General features: G+C 42.0%; 1 protein-coding gene across 1 annotated transcript in view; it reads right to left on the reverse strand.

Annotated features, from left to right (window-relative positions):
* PLEKHH1 (pleckstrin homology, MyTH4 and FERM domain containing H1) overlaps positions 1 to 22224 on the reverse strand; it is a 44801-nt gene extending 22577 nt beyond the window's left edge. Inside the window, exons 1-9 of the mRNA XM_049825880.1 lie at positions 22084 to 22224; positions 16359 to 16421; positions 13132 to 13281; positions 9900 to 9983; positions 8220 to 8301; positions 4442 to 5451; positions 1977 to 2055; positions 1260 to 1348; positions 570 to 720 (exon numbers count right to left, since the gene is read on the reverse strand). Of these exons, the coding sequence (XP_049681837.1) occupies positions 570 to 720; positions 1260 to 1348; positions 1977 to 2055; positions 4442 to 5451; positions 8220 to 8301; positions 9900 to 9983; positions 13132 to 13281; positions 16359 to 16421; positions 22084 to 22224 (1849 nt within the window). The remainder of the gene's footprint in view (positions 1 to 569; positions 721 to 1259; positions 1349 to 1976; positions 2056 to 4441; positions 5452 to 8219; positions 8302 to 9899; positions 9984 to 13131; positions 13282 to 16358; positions 16422 to 22083) is intronic.
* Between the last annotated feature and the right edge of the window lie 421 nt (positions 22225 to 22645).

Consider the following 22645-nt stretch of genomic DNA (forward strand, 5'->3'; position numbering starts at 1 on the left):
GAAAAGGCTCCCTCACCAGCAATCGGGTTTTACTTTCTGTGAATCTTCCACTGCTGGTCCATGGCGCTGCACAATCAGTCAATGCATTCTACTCAAGGATCCAGTTTAACCTTCCTAGCAGTCAAGAAAAATTGTCCTAGCCAGGACCCAAATTACCTGATCCCTCTTAAAGATAGGAAAGGTTTGCTTACTGGTCAAGAAATTATCAGCCAGTGACAGAGACAAAAAACATTTTCTTTAATGTGTCAGTACTAGCTTGCTTACAAGGAGAAGTCACAGAAAAAGGTACGGATGGCTTCACTGGATACGAGATGAATTTGGGAGATCAATCCTTCCCACAATCTTAGCTTAGCAATTGCCTGGATGGAAATCTACCAGCAGTAAAAAGCCATCTAAGAGGACAGGTTTCTGTTGAGTAGCTGTTGGTGTCTGCACACATTCTGGAAGAACTCCTTATTAGCATCACCAAGGCTGAGCATTTGCCTGTCACTGATGATGCTGTTCAGGACATCTTGCCCCACCAGTGAGGACAGAGTTCATGCTTCCCAGTAGCAATACTCCTGCCTTACCTCTCTTCACTGCACGAGGGCTGCCTGGCATGCTAGCTTTCCTGTTCTCAGATCCAGCAGTAGAAGTCCTGAAGCTGGCATGGGAGCCACAGTCATCATCAGAGCCTGAAGACTCATCTAAGAAAGGCACGTTGCTGATCTGTGTGGCCTTCTGGAAAACAGACCTGTATGGTCAGCATGTGAGGGGAAGAGTTTCCCCAGGACAGTCCCTGCTTAGTAAGGAGACAGAGCAATCAATGCAGGCCCTTCACACTGCCTTGCCCACTACTGTGCCCAGGGCTACTCATTTCCTCCCTTTCTAGTCCGAGACCTTCCAAGCTGGACTCTCTACTCTGATCTGATGGGTCTCCTCTGGTTACAACCTCCCACTGTTCCACAAGCCCTGTGCTTCTCCATAAACTCTGAAAAGCCCTCTTCCATTTCATTCTCTAGGCTACACTCACTATCACCCTTAGGTTTCTACAGCCTCATAGTGCACCCTGCAGCTTCCTGGACCAAAATTTGCTCCAATGTTCTGTATTCCTAAATACATTTATCATCTGCTACTCCTGCATTCTTTTGGCATCCAGTACTTCCTAGCGTTCTCTAATTTTCTTTCCTTCACTGCACAGCTTCATCCCCTCCTCTCTCAAATTACTAGCAGCCCTGGACCATGCTTTTCATAACAGGAAAAGTGAGGTAACTCCTTACCCCCTTCAGCGTAGTGTAGACAGGCACTGTGACGTTTCTGTAGATGAGACAGGTAAATGGCCCAGAAGTTGAACACGAGAAATTGGAAACTGGGAAAATTCAGAGAGAGCAAGAGAGCAAATAATACAAACTGGTGAAAAGGAGAAGGTTTTAATGGAGAGGTACATGTATTTGTGTAAGAACTTATGTAGTTTCTTGGAACATCAAATAATGGAGGACTACCATCCTGGACAGTTTGGCCTCAGAAAGGCCAGGGGATATGTTATTAATTACATACAACTCCCAGAGACAGCTGCAATGCTCCCTCCATTTAGCCTGTAAGACATCTTACCCACCCTCTGCTCCCCATGGTACAACAGCTATCTGGTGCACCATGTCCAAACAGGTAAAAGCCGTAACAGGAGAAGGTAATGGTGAATCACAAAACTAAAAGCAGGCCATAGACATGCAGAGGCAGAAGAGTGTCAGTGAAACTGGTGAAGGAGATAATGGAGTCCCCAAAGATGTCACTAAATGTAGGGGCTCAAACAGCCCAGCACCAACCATCCCTGAAATCAGAGGTATCCTCCTCCCTTCCTTCCTTTATTGTGGCTATCTGCAAAATCAAATTTACTTTGGAAACAACCAAGAAAATGAAGAAATGTGAACAGCCAGAAGCTCAGGTCCCACACTGTCACTGTAAACTCCCTCTAAGCATGAATCTTGTCTAGAACTTACAGCAGCTGGAAGTATCATTCACCACGGCCACTTCAGACAACCTCATGCCAGACTTGGCCACAGCATAGATTCGACTCTCCTGGAACAATAATACCATGAACAGCAATGGTCAAACAAAAACACGATTCCTGCAAAAAGAAATGCTCATGTCACAGAATCACATCACAATCACACCTTTGGGCAGGAAGGAGGGGCCCTCTAAGAAAGATTGCTCTGTTCCACCAGATGTTGCACGAACGACCATTAGCGGAAATGTGCATCTGAGTGTGGTTCCCTGAATCACAGCAGATTTGGCTTTTAAATGCTACAAAGATAATATCCACAGACTGGAACACCTACTTGCAGTTACCAATAAATTACTATATCACAGCTTGGAAAAAGCTGGGTTTTCCACTTTATTAACAATGCATTCAAATGAATCAAGAACAGGCCTAAAACAGGACAATTTATTGAGGCACCACCTGCAAAGGATTCCCATTCTCTGATAAGGGAATGAAAGAAATGCCTGGAATGATCTCAGTAAGCCTATGTCTCAGTTATAACAACATATGGAGCTTTCAGTTCAAAGGATCTCCAAAGTGCTTCACAAATTGATAAAACTTTCAAGGGGGGAACCCAAACCTGTAACTAAATGCAATGTTATGACTAAGACATCAACCAGTCTAAAATGGATAAAAATCAAAGCTAGGAATCCTCTTGCTGCTCCTTAAAGCATACAACCAATCACTATCAAATAATACACATAATACATATACATGAAAGTGCCTAAGACTGGACAGTCAAGTACACCAAAAAAAGAAATGACAGAATTAATATTTTCTGTACGTATATGCATTGTGATTTAGTCTCTAATGAAATATTATGTGCATTTTTTTTCCCCCAACACTTCCTATTCAGGGCATATAATGGACATCCCTCACTGATTAAGTTGCTATTTAATATTCTATTCATACTTTAGTGCTTGATATGCTCAAATTTGCCCTACTTGGATACACTTACTTGACTCTGGTCTGAAAACAAAATAATGAATTTTTCATGTGGTGTTCCCAACTATAGTACTGCAATGCTTCATAAATATTAATAAAAAAATTCACAAAAATTTTACAAAAACCCTGGAAGGGACATTGATGTGTGCTATCACTGTTTTCCAGAAGAGGAACTCAGACATAGGTTCTCTGAAGTATCCAATGTCTCTGGAGTACCCATTTCAAGATGTCTAAGACCTGACTTCTTGAGAATTTAGCATCATGTAACATTGTTTGTAATGAAAACAACTGAATACAGTTGCATAAGAGAAATGCTCAGCACTTCACCAATCAAATTTATTTACTAAAGTCAAGTTAGACATTCAAAAGGTGTATGTGGAGCTGATGATCACCTGTGAAAAATTTAGCTTAAGGGACTAGAAGAATCTTACATGGGAACTCTAGATCAGAGAAAGGAATAGTAGCCAATCTCTGAGACATATTTCCTTTCTTCCAAGTGAGTACACTGCTCATTACACTTTTCTGACTTCTGCAGCATACAAAGACACCTTAAAAACTGCAGTTTCTTTTACTACACTATCCAGCTTCATCCGCAGCACAGTTCCATATTATGGACTGAAAAGACATTTCTTTGGCAAAACAGCTGTGATTATACTAGGGTTTAAATTGGTATCATAAAGGACACAGCCAAAGATCACAAATAACATGCAGTTTTCATAGAAAAAAATTATAAAACATGAGGATTAACAATTGAGTGCTTGACTTTGCACCTTCAATAAACCACTTGTCTGCCTATGCCTTTAAAAAAGCAAACTGAAAATAATGGAATGATCTCTTTTGATACTACACTGATTTTCACCAAGTTTCAGTTAGATTGCAACATTAACAAACAATCTAACCATCTGAACTAAGAAGTAACTGAAAGTAATAATAACAAACTTCTCTCTCATGTGAAGTAAGCAATTGGACACGTATATTCACTTTACTGATGGTTTTCACAAAATTTTCCTGGGAGCAGAAGTATACCATGAGATAGGAATGCTGAGATCTAATCCATGTATCTATTCTAGTATTCACAGGTTTTTCTGACTCTGAAACTATTTGGTCTGGTCCATTCACTTGCATTTCTGACTCACTATTCTATCTTAATCACATGAAAACAGAACTAAGGATTAACTTTTGATGACCCATAAGGATAAACCACAATGCAGCACCTCCTGACTTTCATTTTTATTCCTATGTTTCTTGAGCACTATTTTCTTCCATGAGTTTTTTTTCTTATAAAGAGAAAAGAAGAAAAAAATTCTGAGTGGAACCAGCATGCCCCATGATCGGGAACTGTGAGACTAGGTGCTTCAGAAATGTGACCGATGTCCACAGGAAACAATTGCTTGAGACCAAGAGCTGATGTAGCCTAACTACTGGGCACTATTCAGAGATAAGCAGCACTTCTCAGACTGTTGTCCTTGCATTTCTTACCCACGATGGGAATCTGTGCAGTGGTGGTGTAGGAGGTTTACCTCCTGGGTCAAGTACACCAGCTTCAGAACTCACAGCTTCTCTTTGCCCTGCAGATAAGTGGTTGCGTTCCTCACATGCTCCAGCTTCTTCCCTCATCAGGCCACGTTCTGTCTCCATCGTCTCCAGTACCCCATCATCATCAATGTCTGTCTCCTTCACTTGCCTGTGGCAGATTGGAGAGTCTGTTATGGGCTGGAAGGTGCTAGCCTCTAAGCTCATTACACGATCGAAAGAATTAGCCCCTGGCTGTGGTTGGCTGTAATGTCTTTTGGCTAGTTGGATACTGTCTCTTGGCATATTAGGAGTTCGTATTTTTGGAAAGGTCATACTACTGCCAAGGCTGCATTCCCTCCCTGGACAGAAGGAATGTGCTGTAACAGCTGATGTTGACACAACCAGGGGTGGCTCAGCAGTCTGGGGATGGCCCTCAAGCATGCTCATTAGTTCTGCTGAGGAAGAGGAGTCCAGCCGGTGGGAGTGGAACCTGGCACTCAGATCATCAGAGAAGCGGGTGCTGTCCAAAGCCACTTGCTGCAAGGTGCTCACAGTGCTATGGTTTCCTTCCAAAGACGACTGGAAAGTCAAAGCCTCAAGGATTCTTGTGGCCTCAGCTGGAGGGTCCAGTGATGTGGCATCAGAGCACCCTAACCTGTGCTCAGAACTTACAGCTGGGAATACATCTTTCTCTGTGGAGAGATTCCAGCTTGATGGGTCAGACATGAGCTTCAGCGTGCTCTGGGAAAGCAGAGATTTATCCTCTCCATCCTCAGAAAAGGTGTCCTTGGCAAGGACTATGTTTGCTGCGGAGAGGACACATTTGGCAGGTCCTGTTTGGCACAGCTGTCTGAAACCAGGTGCAAGAAGCACAGATTTCTGGTCTATCTTCTCAGCAAAAGAGGCCTGTGGTGCTCTGGCCTTCAGAGAATTACAGCTCCAAAGAGATTCAAAGGGAGGAATGGTGGTCATATCTACAATGGAGAACATATAGTTAGAGCATTCAAATGCTATACTATCTAAAATGTTACTTGCTAGTATAAGTTGTTCATGTCAGTTGTATTTTAATAGCACCCTGGCCTGGTTAGGACTATATAGAATGGAAAGGAGATGGCTGGGCACAGCTGTAACAGAAGCACTATATATTTATAATTGGGAATAGTACAGAAAAAATAAATAGGAAATGAATAATCGCTGTTTCATACAGAAGAGGAATTAAGGGGTGCCTAATGAAATTATCAGGCAAAGTGTTTGGAATTTACAGAAGGAAGGGGGGCGGGGGGTGTCAGACAAAAAAGGAAATAGAATGATGCAGTGTCCAAAAGATAGGCCAGAAAAAGTAATTTATCAGTGGTACAAATAACAGTTTAGACAGAAGTTCTGGCCTAGGAAATTCCTAAAACACTGAAAGCAGAAGGTGGAAGGGTACACAGAGAAGGACAGCTCTACTTGCAATATTTTCTACACTCTTTCCTGAAACATCCACAGCCAACCAGCAGACAGGATACTGGTCTAGGCAAGCTTTCAGCCTAACTCACAATATAGCACTTTTTACTCCTACCTATCCGCAATTATGTCTCTTCTCTTAAAACAGCCATGAGAAGGAAGTGCACCTATCCACACAATACTTTGTCAAAAACCATCTAAGTGCCCAGAACACCACATAGCATGGCTTCTGACTTCAATGGGCCTACAGTGATTTAAGCTATCAAATAAGGTGATATAGTTCCTCCCATTCCTAGGGGCTAGATGAGGCTTCCAGCATATGTATGGAGACCTTCTTAACCATCACACTAACCAGTGAGGTTACTCTCTTTTCAAGAATTTCCCTAGAGCTTTTTGCTATCCTTTTGTGCTACATGACCAAGCAGTGCTTTCTGTCAGCAAGTTTTATAAGTTACTTACTTGTTTTTGCTGTAAAAACTTCCTTTATTTTTTCTCTGCCCCTTCAGCTGCTATACTAGAAGATGACATAAAAAAGAGATCCTAGATTGCCTCCATTGTCCTTTGTCTATTTAGTACCTACACTTTATAATTATTCTACTTTCTTCCTTTCCATAATTACTAGAGATTTAAAGACTATCTCAGTTCTACAGGTTCTGCTGAATAGCAGCTTTAGGGTATGAGAAAGCGTGGAGAAAACTTGGAGCAGCAGAGGACATTACTTCACTTTATGATTTTGACTGACCTTGGCATTTATATCTTCCCTGACTGAAAAGAACCAAGTCATAAGATGCTTTGGAAATTGCATAAATATGGGTGAGTGTGACTGCACACCTATTGCTGAAAATGCTGCTTGAACATGAAACTCTACAGGCATTGCTTAACTATTAATGGGATTTACAAGGAAGTAGAAACAAACTGAAGACACAAAGTAACAGAGGGAAGGACAAACAGCAGAATAAATCACTGTTGATTGTGGAGAGGATGAAACCCACTCTCGGAAACACAGCTGAGAAAAAGACAACCATGAGAGCCTGACCTTGGCACTTGAGTCACAAGGAACTGAATGCTAACAAAGCTATTCCTAACACATAATGCTGGCACACACAAATCCTGGCACACATTTTGCTCTGCTCCTGAGGTAAATCATTAGTGTAGACTGATAAGAGGCCCTTCATTTTAAATATTATTGATATTTTTGCAGCTTCCTAGTTGTGACAGGACATGAAGCAGAGGAGGCTGTTATTGTCAGCATGGCAAGCAAGAAAAGATTTGTCTCTCTGCAGAGGCCTTTGAATTCAGGCTGGCACAGTGAGACTAGTGGAGAATAAGAAGAGAGGGCAGAGCTGTTTACTGCCCAGAGAGTTGGGATCCAGGGAACACTTAATACCAGATTATTAACGCAGCTTACCAGCCATTCTCTTTTTGTAAACAGCCAGAGCCAGAGGGGATGAGAAAAACCCAGTGATAAAGCATTTAGCCAGAAACGTGGTGGGATTTAGAAGGAATTTTGCCCTATTCCCTTGCTGCAGAGTGATAGGAATACCAGAAAGACTTCTGAAGGAAAGAAATGCCCCCTACCTACATGCCCAGTGAAGTTCTGGAAACTAGGTCATCCTACTGTGACCAAACCAAGCTCATTGAAAAAAAACAGGATGAAAATGGCTAAGAGTGAATTTCCTCTTCAAAATGTGTTGCGATGAAAGGTGCTGATTTCAAGCCCTGGAGACCAAAGTTCTCCATCTATCCATCAAACAAGAACCACAAAAGCACAAGCACCGTAAGCAGCTTTCTCCAACCCAACCTGATAGAACAGAGGAACCCAGCTTCTAAAGGCAGACCAGACAGCTGCTGCCTTGGCCCACCCATTCAGTCCCCAGTTACTCAGCTCACATGCCAGCAGAGGTTCTGTGGGGATGAGAATAATTCACACATGGAAGTAAAGTGAAATACCTCAGGGACTTCTACCCTGCACCACTGAAGTGAATGGAGAGTTTTGCTATGTATTCCAAAGAGTGCTTCTAATTCAGGAACTCAGCGGCTTATTTTAATGGCAAAAGCAGACTCTGAAAAAAGGGTCTGTGTTCAGTCACAGGTGGGAAACCAATTAAGAGTTTTTAAGGCAGGTAAGCAATGTTATTCCCATCTTAAAAATGGGCCACTCAGGAACAGAGCAATTTTACTGCTTGCTCACTGTCACAAGTGCTAATTTCTGACAAAGTTAAGAAAACAACCCAGGAATGCTGACTTCCACTCCTGTGGTGGTTACTAGGCTACAGTGCCAGGTGAACACATTTACCTTGCAATGTATCCTGAAGGGCTTCAATTTGCTCCGTCAGCCTCTGATTACAGTTTTTCAGGTGGTAATTTTCTAGCTCAAGCTATGAAACAACAATAATAAAAACTGAAAAATAATGCAAAACTGTGTGTGTTCCACGATACAGAACATGTCTTCTTCTTTATTAAATTCAAGTATCTTAACAGGAAAAGGAAAAAAAGATGGGTGAGTATGCCAGTCACCTTGAAATCCTTCTACTCAGCAGCTCCACTGGACAACCCACTTAAACACTTTGCTGCGCTTTCTCAAATAGCCTCTGTATATACTGTATGAACTTCTCAAACAGGTCTTTTAACTTCCTTCCCTGCTATTGTTTATCATTTACTCCTGTTCCAGAGAGAACTGTCACATAAGAGACAATCAAAAAACTATCATCCAGGAGGAGCATTTTTCCCTCTTACCCTGTATGTGGTAAAAGGAGATCCCCCACAGAACCAAAGGAATGAAAAAAAAAAACCAAACAAGAAACAAAAAAACAAACCAAACCATTAAGGGTGCATTTACATTTGCAATTAGTGCACAAGTGATTCTTTGCAAATTTGCCTTACGCCTTTGCTTGAAGTATCTCAACATACATTATTAAACACAGCAGTGGTGCATCCAAAGAGGCTTGCCTCTTGATGGAATCAAAGTTGTAATTGCACCCAGTGTGCTGTCTAGAGCAACCCATTTGCAACACAGATGCAAAGTCCTTCAGTTGGCAGTGGTTCACTTGTGCACGGTATGTACCTAGAATCAGCATCTGGAACCAACTTCATTACCAGTAAAGATACAATGTGAACGCAGGGTCCTGGATTCACAGCAGGTCACACGAACTCAACCCCTGTGCTTCCTCCTTTATGCTGCACCAGTCAGTAATGTAGATGCACCTTAAGTTATCTCATATAGGAAAATGAAAGAGAAGCACAGCAGCTCTGTGAATTACCTAGGCAATCTAATGGGATTACAAAGTCACATCACAACAAAATTAGTGCCCACAAAGACTGCTTCTTCCAACTCCAACAATTTCCCTTTCTGGCATAAACTGGGAAATCTATAGCTTTAACTTGGAATAAAAGGGGAAGACCAGAGTGCCCCACTCCCAGCTGTAAACCATTACTGCACCTTTAAAACTGTGTGCTGACCCATTGCTCTCTCTCAGTTTTTCTAGAGGGTATTGAATTAGGCCCAGATAGAGGCATAAGTCCACAGGATGGATAGGAGGGAGAGGTTAGACATGAGAAAATGCTGGGCAGCAGGAAAACAACCTTAGTCAGAGATGGCAAATTGAGGAAGAGCAAAGGACGTGTTTGTGTCACAGCTGCTTTGCCAGAAAGAGAGACAGAAACTGCACCCAGAGAAAAAAGGGAGAGGCAGAGGAAAGCTAGGTGAAAGCCACTTGTGACCAGTACATCTTCAGAAACTGCTTTCAGGCATTAGTGACTTTGCAGTCATTTATAGTTTGCCCAAAGCAGTAAACAGCCCTCAATAAGAGGGACAACCCTAGCTCTGCAACTGCACATGTGTAGGGCCAAAAAAGCAGAAAACCTCTGTGGCAGACTAACTGTCCTCAGACTATTGGCCTACATAGGAGCCCATTGGCAGTGCAGCCACTGTACCTACTCATAGACCTTGAAACCTGGCAGCAAGCAAGAGACTCACCTCTCTCAGCTTAAGTGTTACCCACTCTTTGATCTTGGCAGCTTTTTCTTGAACAATTTTGGCTTCCTCAGTCCTCAACTGTTTCTGTGCCAAAAAAAGATTAGATGCATTAGGAGAGTACAACTAATTGTTCTCAGTAAGTCACTGCATCATGAGTGACTTAAACATTGAAGCTCCCATTCCAGATGCAAGATTTAAGACTGCTATTTGGATATTATTATTTAGCTAGCCTCTGAAAAATCAAGCTTTAAGTTGTCTTACGTGGTCCCTGGAGTCAAACTCAGAGGGATGTTTCAAGAGTTTGTTGTGGAATAGCAAAATCTAGCTCAGGTAACGATTGCCCACCTACCACAGTTTCTTTTGAGTACAGTCTGCAACTTTTACTGGTTTAGATGGTTTTGCAATGTTGCTGTTTGCTGTTAAGCACCTGTAGTGTTCCCCCAGCCTACAGACACGTATTGTTGGCTGAAGTTAATAAGAATTAAGCAGCGCCTGTAAGTGATTTACAAAACATTGTAATAACTCCAAGCAAAAGGGATTCAATTGCTGCAAGCACAGGTGTAGAGTATAGACTTTAAAGGTGCATGAGATGGAAAATAACAACAACATATTTAACACACAATATTCTCATTGAGAAAGTAAATTAAAGAGGGGGGAGGGGGGGGAAGACAGCAGACTCAGCATAAAAAAAGCTCCAGAACTTGACCTTGAAACACCAAGACTTGCTAGGAGGTTTTGAGATGGTCTAAGTGGTTGTATGTTTACATATCCATTAAAACAGGGTCTAGTCCACACAAAGGTGTTATGGGAATATTGTTGATTTGTACAATGAACATTTTTCCCCTAGTATCTGCTTGGGTAATATTGCTACATCATCATTTTTGCAGCTGTGTTTTCTCAGATGCTTTTTTTGACTTTTCTGGAAATTTCCTTTGAAAGATGCTGGATTGATACTACAATCACCTGAAGCCTTCTGTTCATCTCCTGTGTGGCTTCATGGGAAGCAATGTCACTGAAAGTTCTATGTACATAACGATTTAAACAATTACAAGGAGAAATCAGTTCCAGGAGTGAGGGAAGGGGAAATATACTCTATATAGCACATTCAGCCCTGGTTTGTCTAATTAAATGGACAAAAGTAATACCTTCTGGTAGCAATTGGTGGTTTCCCTGCTAGATTTTTTTTTTTCCCAGATGTGAACAAACACCAGTAATTATGATAATAAAAGTGTCAGTACTTACTGACACTTTTCACACTGAAGAGTGTAAGTTCACTTAATGAATACCATATAAATACATAGTAGACTGTAGGAAATTCCCCACATCTTCACATTGCTTTTAATCACCATGTGCTATTCATCACCACAACTGCATATTTACAAGCTCTTATTCAAATAAGTTTGCCGACTTTAAAATAGACCTTGGCAACATTATGGGTAGCAGTAACATTCGTAGTTGAGCATAATGAAATAAAAGTAAACAAATCTGATGCTTCAAGAGGAATATTTATTTCGTTTTTCTCCTTGAATATGGCTGTGTGTGTTCCTAATCATCAGGCACCATACTCTGCTGGGGTTAGAATTAGATGTGCCTACTGGTCTGAAATGACCTGGCCCATATAGTAGATCTACAATAGTCCTCTGAATATCCATCACATGGGTAATGCCTCTGAACGCCTAATGACCTGGACTTGTCTCAGATCAGGGACCAAGAGGTAAAAGATTCAGAATATTGCTATGTTACACAGTGAAGCTCAATGCCAAGATTTTATTTAGGGTCCTAAAGTAGAATAGTGACATGACGTCAGCATTGTCACAGAGCTTAGTAAGCCCTGCCTCTAAGCAGAACCAATTCACTCAAAGCACAATAACTGCATCTATGGGTGCTCTGCCTAAGATCCAGAAGCAGTTAGAGATTCTTTGTGTCCCGTGCTATTGTGTGGTCCAGACATGATCTCAGTGTTCTCTTATTAACGCTCTGAACTCCACAGCTCTCCCCATCCCAGTGAAAAAAATTAGGATGCCTTACAGGGACCCTTAGTGACCTTCCAGCACTGCCACCATCCCATCCAATTCTGAAACTAAACTGGTGACCCTAATAAAGAGTGTTTCCTGTCTGAAATTGTCAAGCTTCAGCTTTCATTTCTAGAATCTCACTTTGCCTCTTGTTGCTAGAATAAAAAGATTTCTACTAATAGAACATTTTTCCCCACTCGTGTTTGTTGACTTTAATCAAATCACACAGCACTTTTTTGGGTAAACCAGAATTTCTTCCATCTTTGATTGCAAGAGGGTCTTCCAGACCTTGATCGCTATTGTAGCTCCTTCCGAATACCTTCTTTCTCCTCCAAAATGCAGAAAATTCATCTACATTCTGCCTGAGCAAGCTGGCCTGGGAAAGTGACCTGAAGCCCAGAATACTACAAAAAATCTGATGCCTGATGTCCACACTACACATGGTCTGAATAAGTTCAGACAGCTTACGAATCTATTTTGCCCTTGAAATATGTGACAGTTAGATGTAAAATGTAACTCAAATGGAAAAGTATTTTTTTGTGTAAAATTCTAGGGAGTGATTTCCATTTAAAAGTAATTTACTTAGCAACATAGAAGAATACCTCATTACTCACGTTATAAAGACCACAGGGCAAGGCCTTTACTAGAGCCGAAATACAAGCCCCGCTGTAGATTTATCTCCTTCCTTCCACCAACTGAAAATGGAAGAGACTAAGAACTATCCATACCAGGAAACAGCTGATCTTTTATAATGAGGACATCTGACAAGAGATGAACTATGCTAAAGGATTGCTGAAGACTGGGGTAAGTCCCTTCCCAAGAAGCAGCATATGCAGAGTCAGAGATGGGATATATAATGATTTTGCAGAGCAATCTATATGCTAGGAAGCCAGAAAAATACTGTGACCAGACTCTAGCATTACAACTTAGGGTCTCAACACTGACTCGACACTAACATAGGGAAGCCCTTTAAGGACATTGACGAATCTCCTATAATGAAGAGGCAAGGGCTACTGAGGCTGAATGGATGTTTTTGCCTGAAAAGAAAAAAGGAAGGAGAGGATCTTGCACTGAACAGGGCATCATTTTACAGCTGATCTGAAAGCAACTGAGAGGCTAATATGTAATGGAGACATAATCTGTACCTTTGAAACATACATTACAGAGTCCCTCCAACTCAAGGAAGCTATAGGTCTCCCTGTAGAAAATATCTGTACCTGTTTTGCTAGCTGTGTCTCCAATCTGTTGATCTGAGCTTCCTTCCCTTGCACTGTGCCCATCAGCTCCTGGTATTTCCTGTGCAGAGTGTTGTCTGATTCACTGGTCTTCACGTTGGCTAGTTTTATCTTCTCTTCCATAACTCTGACCTGTAATGACAACCAGAGGGGGATTAAAAAAAGCCAAAACAATGCAAATGAAGGAGCTACTTGTTTAGTGGTCAGACCCTAACTGAGAGTATTTGCAGGTTTCATATTTTTGAAGTTGGGAAAGGAAGAAAAAAAACCCAAACCCTTCAGGTCACAGTTTATATACACATTTGTGGAAAGAACATTGTCCATTCATTTGTAATGCTGAAGCAGTAACAGATGCAAACTGAACCATGAACAGATAAACACACTGTGGATTGTGAAATATTTGCACACTATTAGTCAAAGAGACCATACGGGCACCATAGTCTACATAGACATATCGGCAAGATACACCACATTTTCCTCCCTTGCAATACTGTGGCCAGCTTTTTACCTCATTCACTACCAAGGTATATACCGCAAAACCCTGGCCATATGCTTCAGATCAAGATTTCTATAGGGAAATGTACTATGGAGTTCCTTCCTCCTCTATCCCCAGCCTAGACAATGTTTGGCAACTTCTGGCTTTCAGACAAGTGTGTTTTCTCCAGACCTGCTAAGCAGTTACTGTGTTAGATATTTCAGAAGCTTTGCCTATCTTTGAGCTCCTGCCAGTGCCAACAGTTGTTCATCTCAGCAGGAAAAGCACCAGTGTAATGCTCCTTCGCTACAGACAAAGTTTCAATGCACTAAAATCTAGCTACTGCTGAAACCTTTCAGGTTTTTGGCAAATTTTTAAAACCTCTTTGCTTTCTTCAAAAGCTATGTCTCTCGATATGCCAGTCTGTTTTATCATTATCTCATCCTATTGCAATGGATTATAAGACTTCATTTCTAAAGGTAAATAGAATTCTGTCAACTCAAACCTGCTAATTGCAACATTCAATGATGGGAAAATATCTGGTTCCAATACAACCCAGAGAGACTAAATCTGCAAAGAAACCAACTCCAGATACCATTAATTTGGCATGAATTTGGAACCAGGAAGGCAGAATGCAGGCAATGATCTGAGCACTTCACAGAGTCTGTGCAAGACAGTTACTCACGCTCTGTCGAACAGCCTACACTTCATACTTGCAGAAGCTGTGTTTTGTCCTCCTGTCTGCCTGCATTAGGCAGAGAAGCAAACTGCCTCTTCCTCATACTGAATCAGAAAGGTAGGCGCCCAACATCCGAGCCAGAAAACTAAGCCTGCTGAGTCGGATGTGTTTTCATTAGAGTTTAGGGTGATTATAGTAAAAAGAAATGGCCCCCCCTTTCTGTCTGATGCCCAAATGCTGACTCTGTACTAGAGGCTCAGAGAGGGGACTGCAAACATGTGATTTCCTTAATTGAGGTTGGCAGCTACAGGGAGCCCATTGAATTAACAAATCCAACCCCCCAGACTCCTGGAGAGAAAGATAACAAGGGATTTTGTACTTGATGTGGAGCCCTCTCATTTGTCAGCTGCTTCTCATTCATGGTGAATATACTTGCTAGTGGAAAGGAATGGCCCTACTCCTATGCTGCCACTTCTTCAGGCTGTCAGGTAGCAATGAAGTATTTCTCTAGGAACACTTATCTCTGGATATGGATAAGGCTCCTGGAAAGGCAAACTTTGAGGGTTGCTAGTCTTTAGGATCTGCCAACACATGGCTGCAGAACTGGTGGTGGCAGGCGAATGAAGGCAACCGTCATTTCTGCTGTTGGAAGGTGAGGGAAGGCAACCCTCATTTCTTCTACACCTTCTCAGCGAAGTTCTCCCTTTCTTGCCCATTCTCTGCCCTGGATTTGACTTGCTCTCCATCTGCTCTCTTGCTGTCATTGCATCTTACCATATCATGGACACTCTACTTCTGCCGTTGAGGTGTCTGCTAGTACGAAACCCCCTTCATTGGCCTGTGGCAATAACTCTATTTCCTGCCGGTGCTGTCACAGTGACAATGCTACCTTTGCTGGTCTTGGTCAGGTGTGGACTCACTGATATCATTCTCAAGAACAACTCTTGGCTGGCAGTTGCTGATCTAGCATAGAGGCCAACAGCATGGTGACTAGACATAGCATCTTTCCTATATTTAAGCTGGTCAGAAAAAAATCTTGATGTCAGTATCAAACTGACATGGAATAGTACATTCTGCAGACAGAATACCTTACCAGGTACTTCAAGTTCTTGATTCTTAGGCAGTATGTTTCCCAGTGCTTAACACTGCCTTTTCAGTCCTTCACTACTGAATCTTTGACAGCTATTCTTGGCCATCTTGCACAGCTTTTAGTTCTGGACTTTAATCTCTGACTCAATGCTACATCGTCCAGCTTTCTTGTCCAGCTAGAGTGAGCTGGTTCACTTCAAACTTTCCCTTCAGCAGTGGTCTGCAGTGATGCAGGAGCTCAGACCATCTGGCCCTTCCTGACTCTTTTGTTTTTATAATACTCCTTACAGCACAGACTGTACAACAGTCTGCTTCTTAAAGGTCCATTATTCTTCATAGCCTGTTCAGAAGCTGAAGTCTCTCTCTCCCCTTCTCCATTATTCAAGAAGCATAGAAGGACTAGCTTAGACAATATGCCTAATTTTTAGATGGTTACAGTAATCTGCAATGAATCTAGCTCTTACTGTTTTTCTCCATGGGCTCCCGAGCCAGGCAGTAATTATTAAAAAGAAAGTCCAAAACAACTGATAGGTTTTGCAGACACACCCTTACTTCTTTCGCAGAACCTCCTCTACTTATAGACAAGTCTTTACCAGTACTCTTAAGTATTTGTTTTCTGAGGATCTGCCAGGCAGTTCTATCTCTGCACTTTAATCCTGAGGTACAACATCCCCTTCCTTTTCCATAACCAAGCATGCCTATCATGGATGAGGGGGTAAAGGCTGTGAAGCCCAGAGGCAGATATAAGGTGCTGGTTTTCACTTAGGGTTGAAGCTAATTAGGTGCCTGTTCACAGCTCAGGCTCAAAGACTGGGAATTAGACCAGAAAATCCTTCACCACTGTAAACCAATGTTTCCCTAGCAGAGAACAGCACTGCAGAGTGCTGTCTGTATGCTAGACTGGAGGAAATTTAGAGTAAGTTACTGCTGGGCTTGTACCAGAGCAACCATAAGAGAATCTCTTACCTGTTTCTCTGCATCCTCAGCTCTTTGCTCTGCTTCTATCACTCTCTGTTCCAATTCCTGCATCTTCAGAGCCAGAAGAGAAGGAGGGGAGAGGAGGAAAGAAAGAAAAGAAATTAACATCACCTGGAAATTCACCTGTTTTACTCAGGAATCTTCCATTTCTTGTGCAGGTCTACAGATCTTTGGCATCTTTTGGGTTAACTGGACAGCTTTGACCAGGAAAAAAAGCCTTTGACCTTTTCCAGTCTTCTGCCCTACTTTGAATTTACTAGAACTGTTTTCTCATTAGTGAGCTTCATCATTCATTACACGGGTCAAGGGAATAGTCCCAAAGTCTTGACCCTGTCTCTACAATTTACACACCATGGGTTGTCCCTGCAAGAAGCCTGTCTACAGTGTGCCATTCTTTCCTGGCTTTATTTCAGCTAGGATTCATTCACAATGGTAAATAAAAATGAATACATCTTGTAAATCTCACAGCAGGTTCTGTATGATGTCACATTATAACCAATGAATACTTTGTTTTGACTTCAAAAGCATCACAGGCTCATAACTGACAAGATTAACAATGACCTTAATTTTCCTATGCTTCTCTTCTTTTTAAAGAGCTTTGCAAACGGACAGTTCTGTGATTCTTTATCTGAGCATTGCTGCTACTGAAGTCAAAGGACACTGAACAGAATTTTATTCTAAATGTATATAGATCACTTCATTCTCAGTGAAATGCAGATGTACCTGGGGTTCCTCTAACAGCTTACCACTAGAGCCCAGTCTTTTTTTTTTTCTTCCTTCCCTCAAATAGCAACTAAGGATCTCGTTCAGTGCTTTCAAGGTCATCTTCCTCCACCTGCCCTGCTTCGATGGGTCTCAGATTTAAGCCCAGTAATATGAAGTCAGTGACACTAAGTTTCATCCACAAAACTGCAAAATTTGAGGAATGCTTCACAGAGTTTCCAGTATTTACTTGTGTTTGACTAATGAAGGAATAACATATGAGCAGCTTCAGAAGATTAAAAGAATCATGCTTCAAGCAGAAAACAAACTATAAAAGGAACTGGGCTCCTTTTCTCTCCAATGCATTTCGCGATTCTTGGTAAAGCACTGGAGCGAAGTATTCAGGTTGGTCACTATGAGGACCAAACTAATACTTCTGAAAATGGGACTTATTCCTCCTGGGTTGATCACCCTGAATGGAGACGACATCATTCCTGTGTTTCCATTTCCCTTCCTTCAGATGGCAACAAGACAACTCTCTTTTCATACATACACATTGATCATAAGAGCAGGCTGACACCTACTGACAAACATATCAGAAAGGTATGTATACGTAGACACCTGAACAGTTATATAACTAAAAAAGCCATGCTGTAACAAATTCAAACCATGAAGATGAGAACATGCCACATTTAGTATGATACCTCTCAAGTTTGCTTTTTCAGTGGAGCAATCAAAGACATCACAGTCTATGGAGCTTAATATCCAAATCAAGGACACTTCTTTGGCAGAGGAACAGAGACATGCCACAGAAGATTGCACAGACAGCTGAAGCTGCTCTGACCGAAGACCCAGTCTTTGAGAGTCTTGGTAGAGTCTGAGCTCAAGGTAATCTAACACCAGCAGCAGTGGTCTGGGTTACGACATGAGTCTGTGTCCATCAGGAACAGTGATCTACCCATGCATTTATCTATTAGTCTCTGGATAGTCATCACAGTAGCTGCAAAATATACTGGGGAAAGAGAGATGCTAACTGGAGACATAATAGACCTTGTGAAACAAAGGCTGTTTATGACAGTAGCTTCAGAGTGAATGGCCTCTGCTAGTTTTCTGATGAATTGACCGGGTCTACATTCACAGCACAGAGTTTAGATGAATCTCTGGGCCTTTTCCCAAAAGTTATTCTCTTAGACTAATAATTCAATCCTCCACAAGGTAGGTGATCTCCATGAAAGACTCGGGTTATTTTAAGAAGACAGCACTGTTCTGACTGAAAAACTCCTTGTTATTCCAGCCTCATGACAGTTTGACTAGCAGTCCTGGATCCTGATCAGGACAGAGAATGTATGTTGGGACCACTCCCGATCAGTAAGGAGTTATGAAACTTCTTGTGCAAGCAGGGTGACCTGGCTAAGTTCCAGTCAAATCAATTACTTTTGTCACCATAATTCCCTCCATAGCCTTAAATGAACTTGTACTTTTCTTAACTTCCTGTACTACATTGTTGGATTGTCCTACTATGAACTGTTAAATAACTGCCGTGTTTCTCATGTACACAAAATGATTACTCCACCCACTCCCAGTGTCAGCTGTCTCACTGGAGCGCATTCAGATTTAATACATCCATGCTTGTAAGGCTCTTTCAAATCCCTCAATGAAATAATAATAATGCTTAGTATTTACATGGGTCCTTTCATTCAAAATGCTTTATAATTTGACAAATGCTACTAAGCAACTTGACCCAGGTCACAGAAAAAACCTTAGTGACCAAGCCAAATTCAAGTAACTCTTCTCCCAAACATTAGCACAGACAACTTGTATAGAGACAAGCAGGCCTAGTTGTATAGCCATGCCTGCATGAGACAAAAGAGGCTTTTTCCAAGTGTTCATTGTTTATTAAAGTAAGACAGAAGCAGGTTAAAAGGAACCCAGATGGCCCTCCTAAAATCTGCCAAAGATCTTCCTATCAACCATTCACACAGGCTTTCCCTCCTGATGGCTCAGAACATACTAAACAAAATTGAGTGAAAGAAGTTCCTGGACGTCTCAGCCTCATTTTCCTACTGCTGTTCTCTTCCAGAGCTCACTCCTAACCAGGTCATCTTGCTGCCAAGGCAACAGCCTGTTATGTCGCTCACCACCAGAGGACTAGTCCTTTCTTTGTGCGCGTACAAGAAAGTCAGAAAGTGCCCGTTTCCAAAGAGACCAGATCCCTGCTGACATCCACAACAAGGCAGGACCCAGGGATCCAGTGGTCTGTGGGGGTCCAGCAGGACGGCAGAGATTTTTCTTGGAGGCCAGGGTCTGGGGTCCGTCTGCCACACCAACCTGCAGCCAGGCTCTGCGCAGCTTGGGCGGCACCGCTTGATAGCTCAGACCAGGCTACCAATGTGGAAGTTCATACCATGTGAACTAGGGCACTGGCAGTTAAACCATTGAGTTTTAAATTCCTCATGTTCTGAACAGCGATCTAGATTATTCAATCTAAGCGGATTTTAAAAATCTGAAGTATTTAAACTGTTAGCGCACACTGTGCTACCAATGCCAGGCATGAGTGGTTGGGGTATTTTTGTTTAAACGTGGGGAGAATTAGGCTTCCAAGCCTTTCAATCAGTAGCTTCCAGACCCCTGAGACAACCTAGCTGGTGAACAAGTATCACACCGCTGTTAACATTGTTCTTCATTTTCACTGGCAAATAATTTTATTTTTTTTAGATTTTCCTGTTGCTGCAAACCATATCAGAGGATCTCAGGGGCAATGCTCACCACATGTTGGCAACATAGCTTCAAACTGTGCCCACTTCACATTTTTCAAGATCTCCCCCACTCCTCCAAAAAACATTTTTGAAAATGCAATACTCTTTCAAATAAGTCTGAATCTCTTAATTCTCACAGATAGAACTGTAAGGAAAAAAAAATAAATTGAAAATCACAGTTGCAATAAAATCTATGATAAAAATCCCTGGAGCTGGCATCAATATGCATAAAGCAGGTGCCTCCTTTGGTTCTGCATCATTGCCCATCTGAGGGGGAGAAGGATGCAGCGTGGATAGGAGCCCCAGTTGCTGTGACTGCTGGGGAGCCCTGTGGTGACTGAGGAGGGAAGGAGGGTCTCTGAGCAAGTCATTGCAGTGCTGCCAGGAACCTGAGGCACGGGACACTTGGCAATAGCGGTGTTCAGTATTGTGGGCTGAGCACCAGCTCTGGTGACTCCAGTCCAGCTGCATCACGAGAGCCTGCTGGAGCTGCCCCACGGTCCCCGAGGCTCTCCCCTTCCCACATGACATTCAGAGTAGGGACCGGCAAATCTGCTGGCTCTTTGACCCTTCAAGTAAGCCTAGGACGGCACAGTATGAGTAGTTACAGAGTAACCTGATCACTGAACCAAGCTGCTCCTTAATCTTAACAAAGGGAACATCGCTTTGACTGAAAGGCTGGATTAACGGCAGTGAGGCCCCTTCCTTGAGGAGCCCCCTGAAGCAGATGAAAATTTCGTTCTCTGCCATGGCCCACAAACCTCCCTGAAGAGATAGTCAAAAGATCTCTGGCAAGCCTGTTCTCCAAAAAGAAAGTTTGATAGGTGGGTTTCTTTGTTTTGCATGGGGGTAGCCAGGAAGTTTCTCAAAGCAGAAATTAAAAAATCATGAGGCCACAGATTCCATAATGCAGCAAACAGAGTATTGCATGAGTACTGTCTTTACCAGACCTGTGCCACGTGATATTTTTAATGCGCCTCTATCTAAATGGACTTTACAACCACTTCCAATGTTTTCCAAGGTAAATAATCACTAAGGTCCATCTCAGTAGCTACCTTGAAAAGATGAAGAGGGTACTTAGAATTGCATGATTTCTTAGAATATGAAGGGTGGAATGCATCTCTCATGCAGTATATAGCATTAGTGGAAACACAAGTACAGTGACAGCAAGGATGAAAATTGCTCCACTCTGAAATGGATGTCATTTGGTTGATTTTTACATCCAAAATCAACAACAAAAAAAGAACATGCACATAGAAGTTACATAAAACAAAATGGCACAAAAATGAGTTTAGAACATATCTGTCATCAGGTACAGCTTAAAATCATTTGGAGTAAACTGCAGTCAGCTGTAAAGATTTCAACTTCATTAGCAAACTGTGACTGAAAGAAACTGTTCTCACTTTCCAATGGTCTGAGCAACCTTGGACTGGACTGTGATAATGTAAGCCACATTTTGCAGCAAAGGAGGAACCCCACAGCAACCTACAAAGTTGGATTTTATGCAAATTAGAGGTTAGTGAAAAAGCTTTAATTAAAATTGAAAAATAAGTCAAATTAAGGTAAAGAAAAAACACTAAAAATTCACACCATGATGGAAACAAACAAACAAAAAACCCACAACAAAACCCTCAAATCTTTGCCAGTCTTCTCCCTTAGGATTGCAAATGAGTTTACTTAGGGGACTTGAAAGAGATTAGTAGGAGATGTCTCTAAAACCACAGACGCCATGCAAGTTTCTAACATCCAGATCTCAAAGTATATTAGTCCTGCTCTTCAGGATCCCCAGAATGTTTTGACTGGATATGCAATGTTATTCTAACACTATGACAGTACATGTACCCCTGTCCAGTCTCTTAACAGTACAGCATAAGTTGCACTCCTGTAAGCTTTTCTATTGCCAGCAAGTCCTGAGCCTGCTGTTCTTATCCAAAATATCCATCTTTGCTCGCAGCTGCCTCAGTCGCTTTAGATATTCAAAATCTTGCTGGTACAGTGTTTTCCAGTAAAGTCAAATATCTGGTGATTTTCCAGTAAACAAGGCCAAATTCTTATTTTCACTAATGACGCTTTATACCACCCTGACAGGCACATCTCTGTATCTCAAGTGATAAGCAGCGTGCAATGACATACTGTAATCAAGGAAGAAATCCTCACTGCAAGTAACAGCTTTATTGGACAGCTCAACATTTAGGGATTTTTTTGCTTTCAGGCTATAACTCAGTGCAAAGTGGAAGAAGCCACCACCGCCTCACCTTTTCAGCTAACAGCTCTCGGATCTTGCTTGCCTGCAAGCGGAATTTGAAGAGCTGGGACTCCAACACAAGGCATCGCTTTTGCCAGTCCATACAGCTGCCATTCTCCACTGCGAGTTCTGCCATTTTGAAGTTAATCATCCATTTGGGATGTTGTCTGAGGTGCTCTAAAAATCCTGTGGAAGAGAAGGTGGTGAAGAGGGAAGTATTTGAGGCAAACTTTTCACCCCTTGTGCCTAGTCTTCCTTGGTCCATCTTACAGGGCTGGCAACAGAGGCCATTTCTTCTGCAAGCAGAAGATGAAATGGTACTATCCCAAGATATTGATATTGCCCCCTGCCAGAGGTCACTCTTTTAATGGATAACAGATAAATATTCAAATAAACTTTTACATTTACAGTGAGTAAATAATTTACTAATGCATCATACTATATATTCCACAAACAGCCTTACTGTCATCCTCACAGCCTTGCTCAGCATGTTATAGACTAGGAGTATTTTTACTTCTGCCTCCTTTGTACCAGTATGGCTGTAAACTTTCAAGTCACTAAAACCTCTTAAA

This window comes from Accipiter gentilis, chromosome 22 (assembly GCF_929443795.1).
Source record: "Accipiter gentilis chromosome 22, bAccGen1.1, whole genome shotgun sequence".
NCBI lineage: Eukaryota > Metazoa > Chordata > Aves > Accipitriformes > Accipitridae > Astur > Astur gentilis.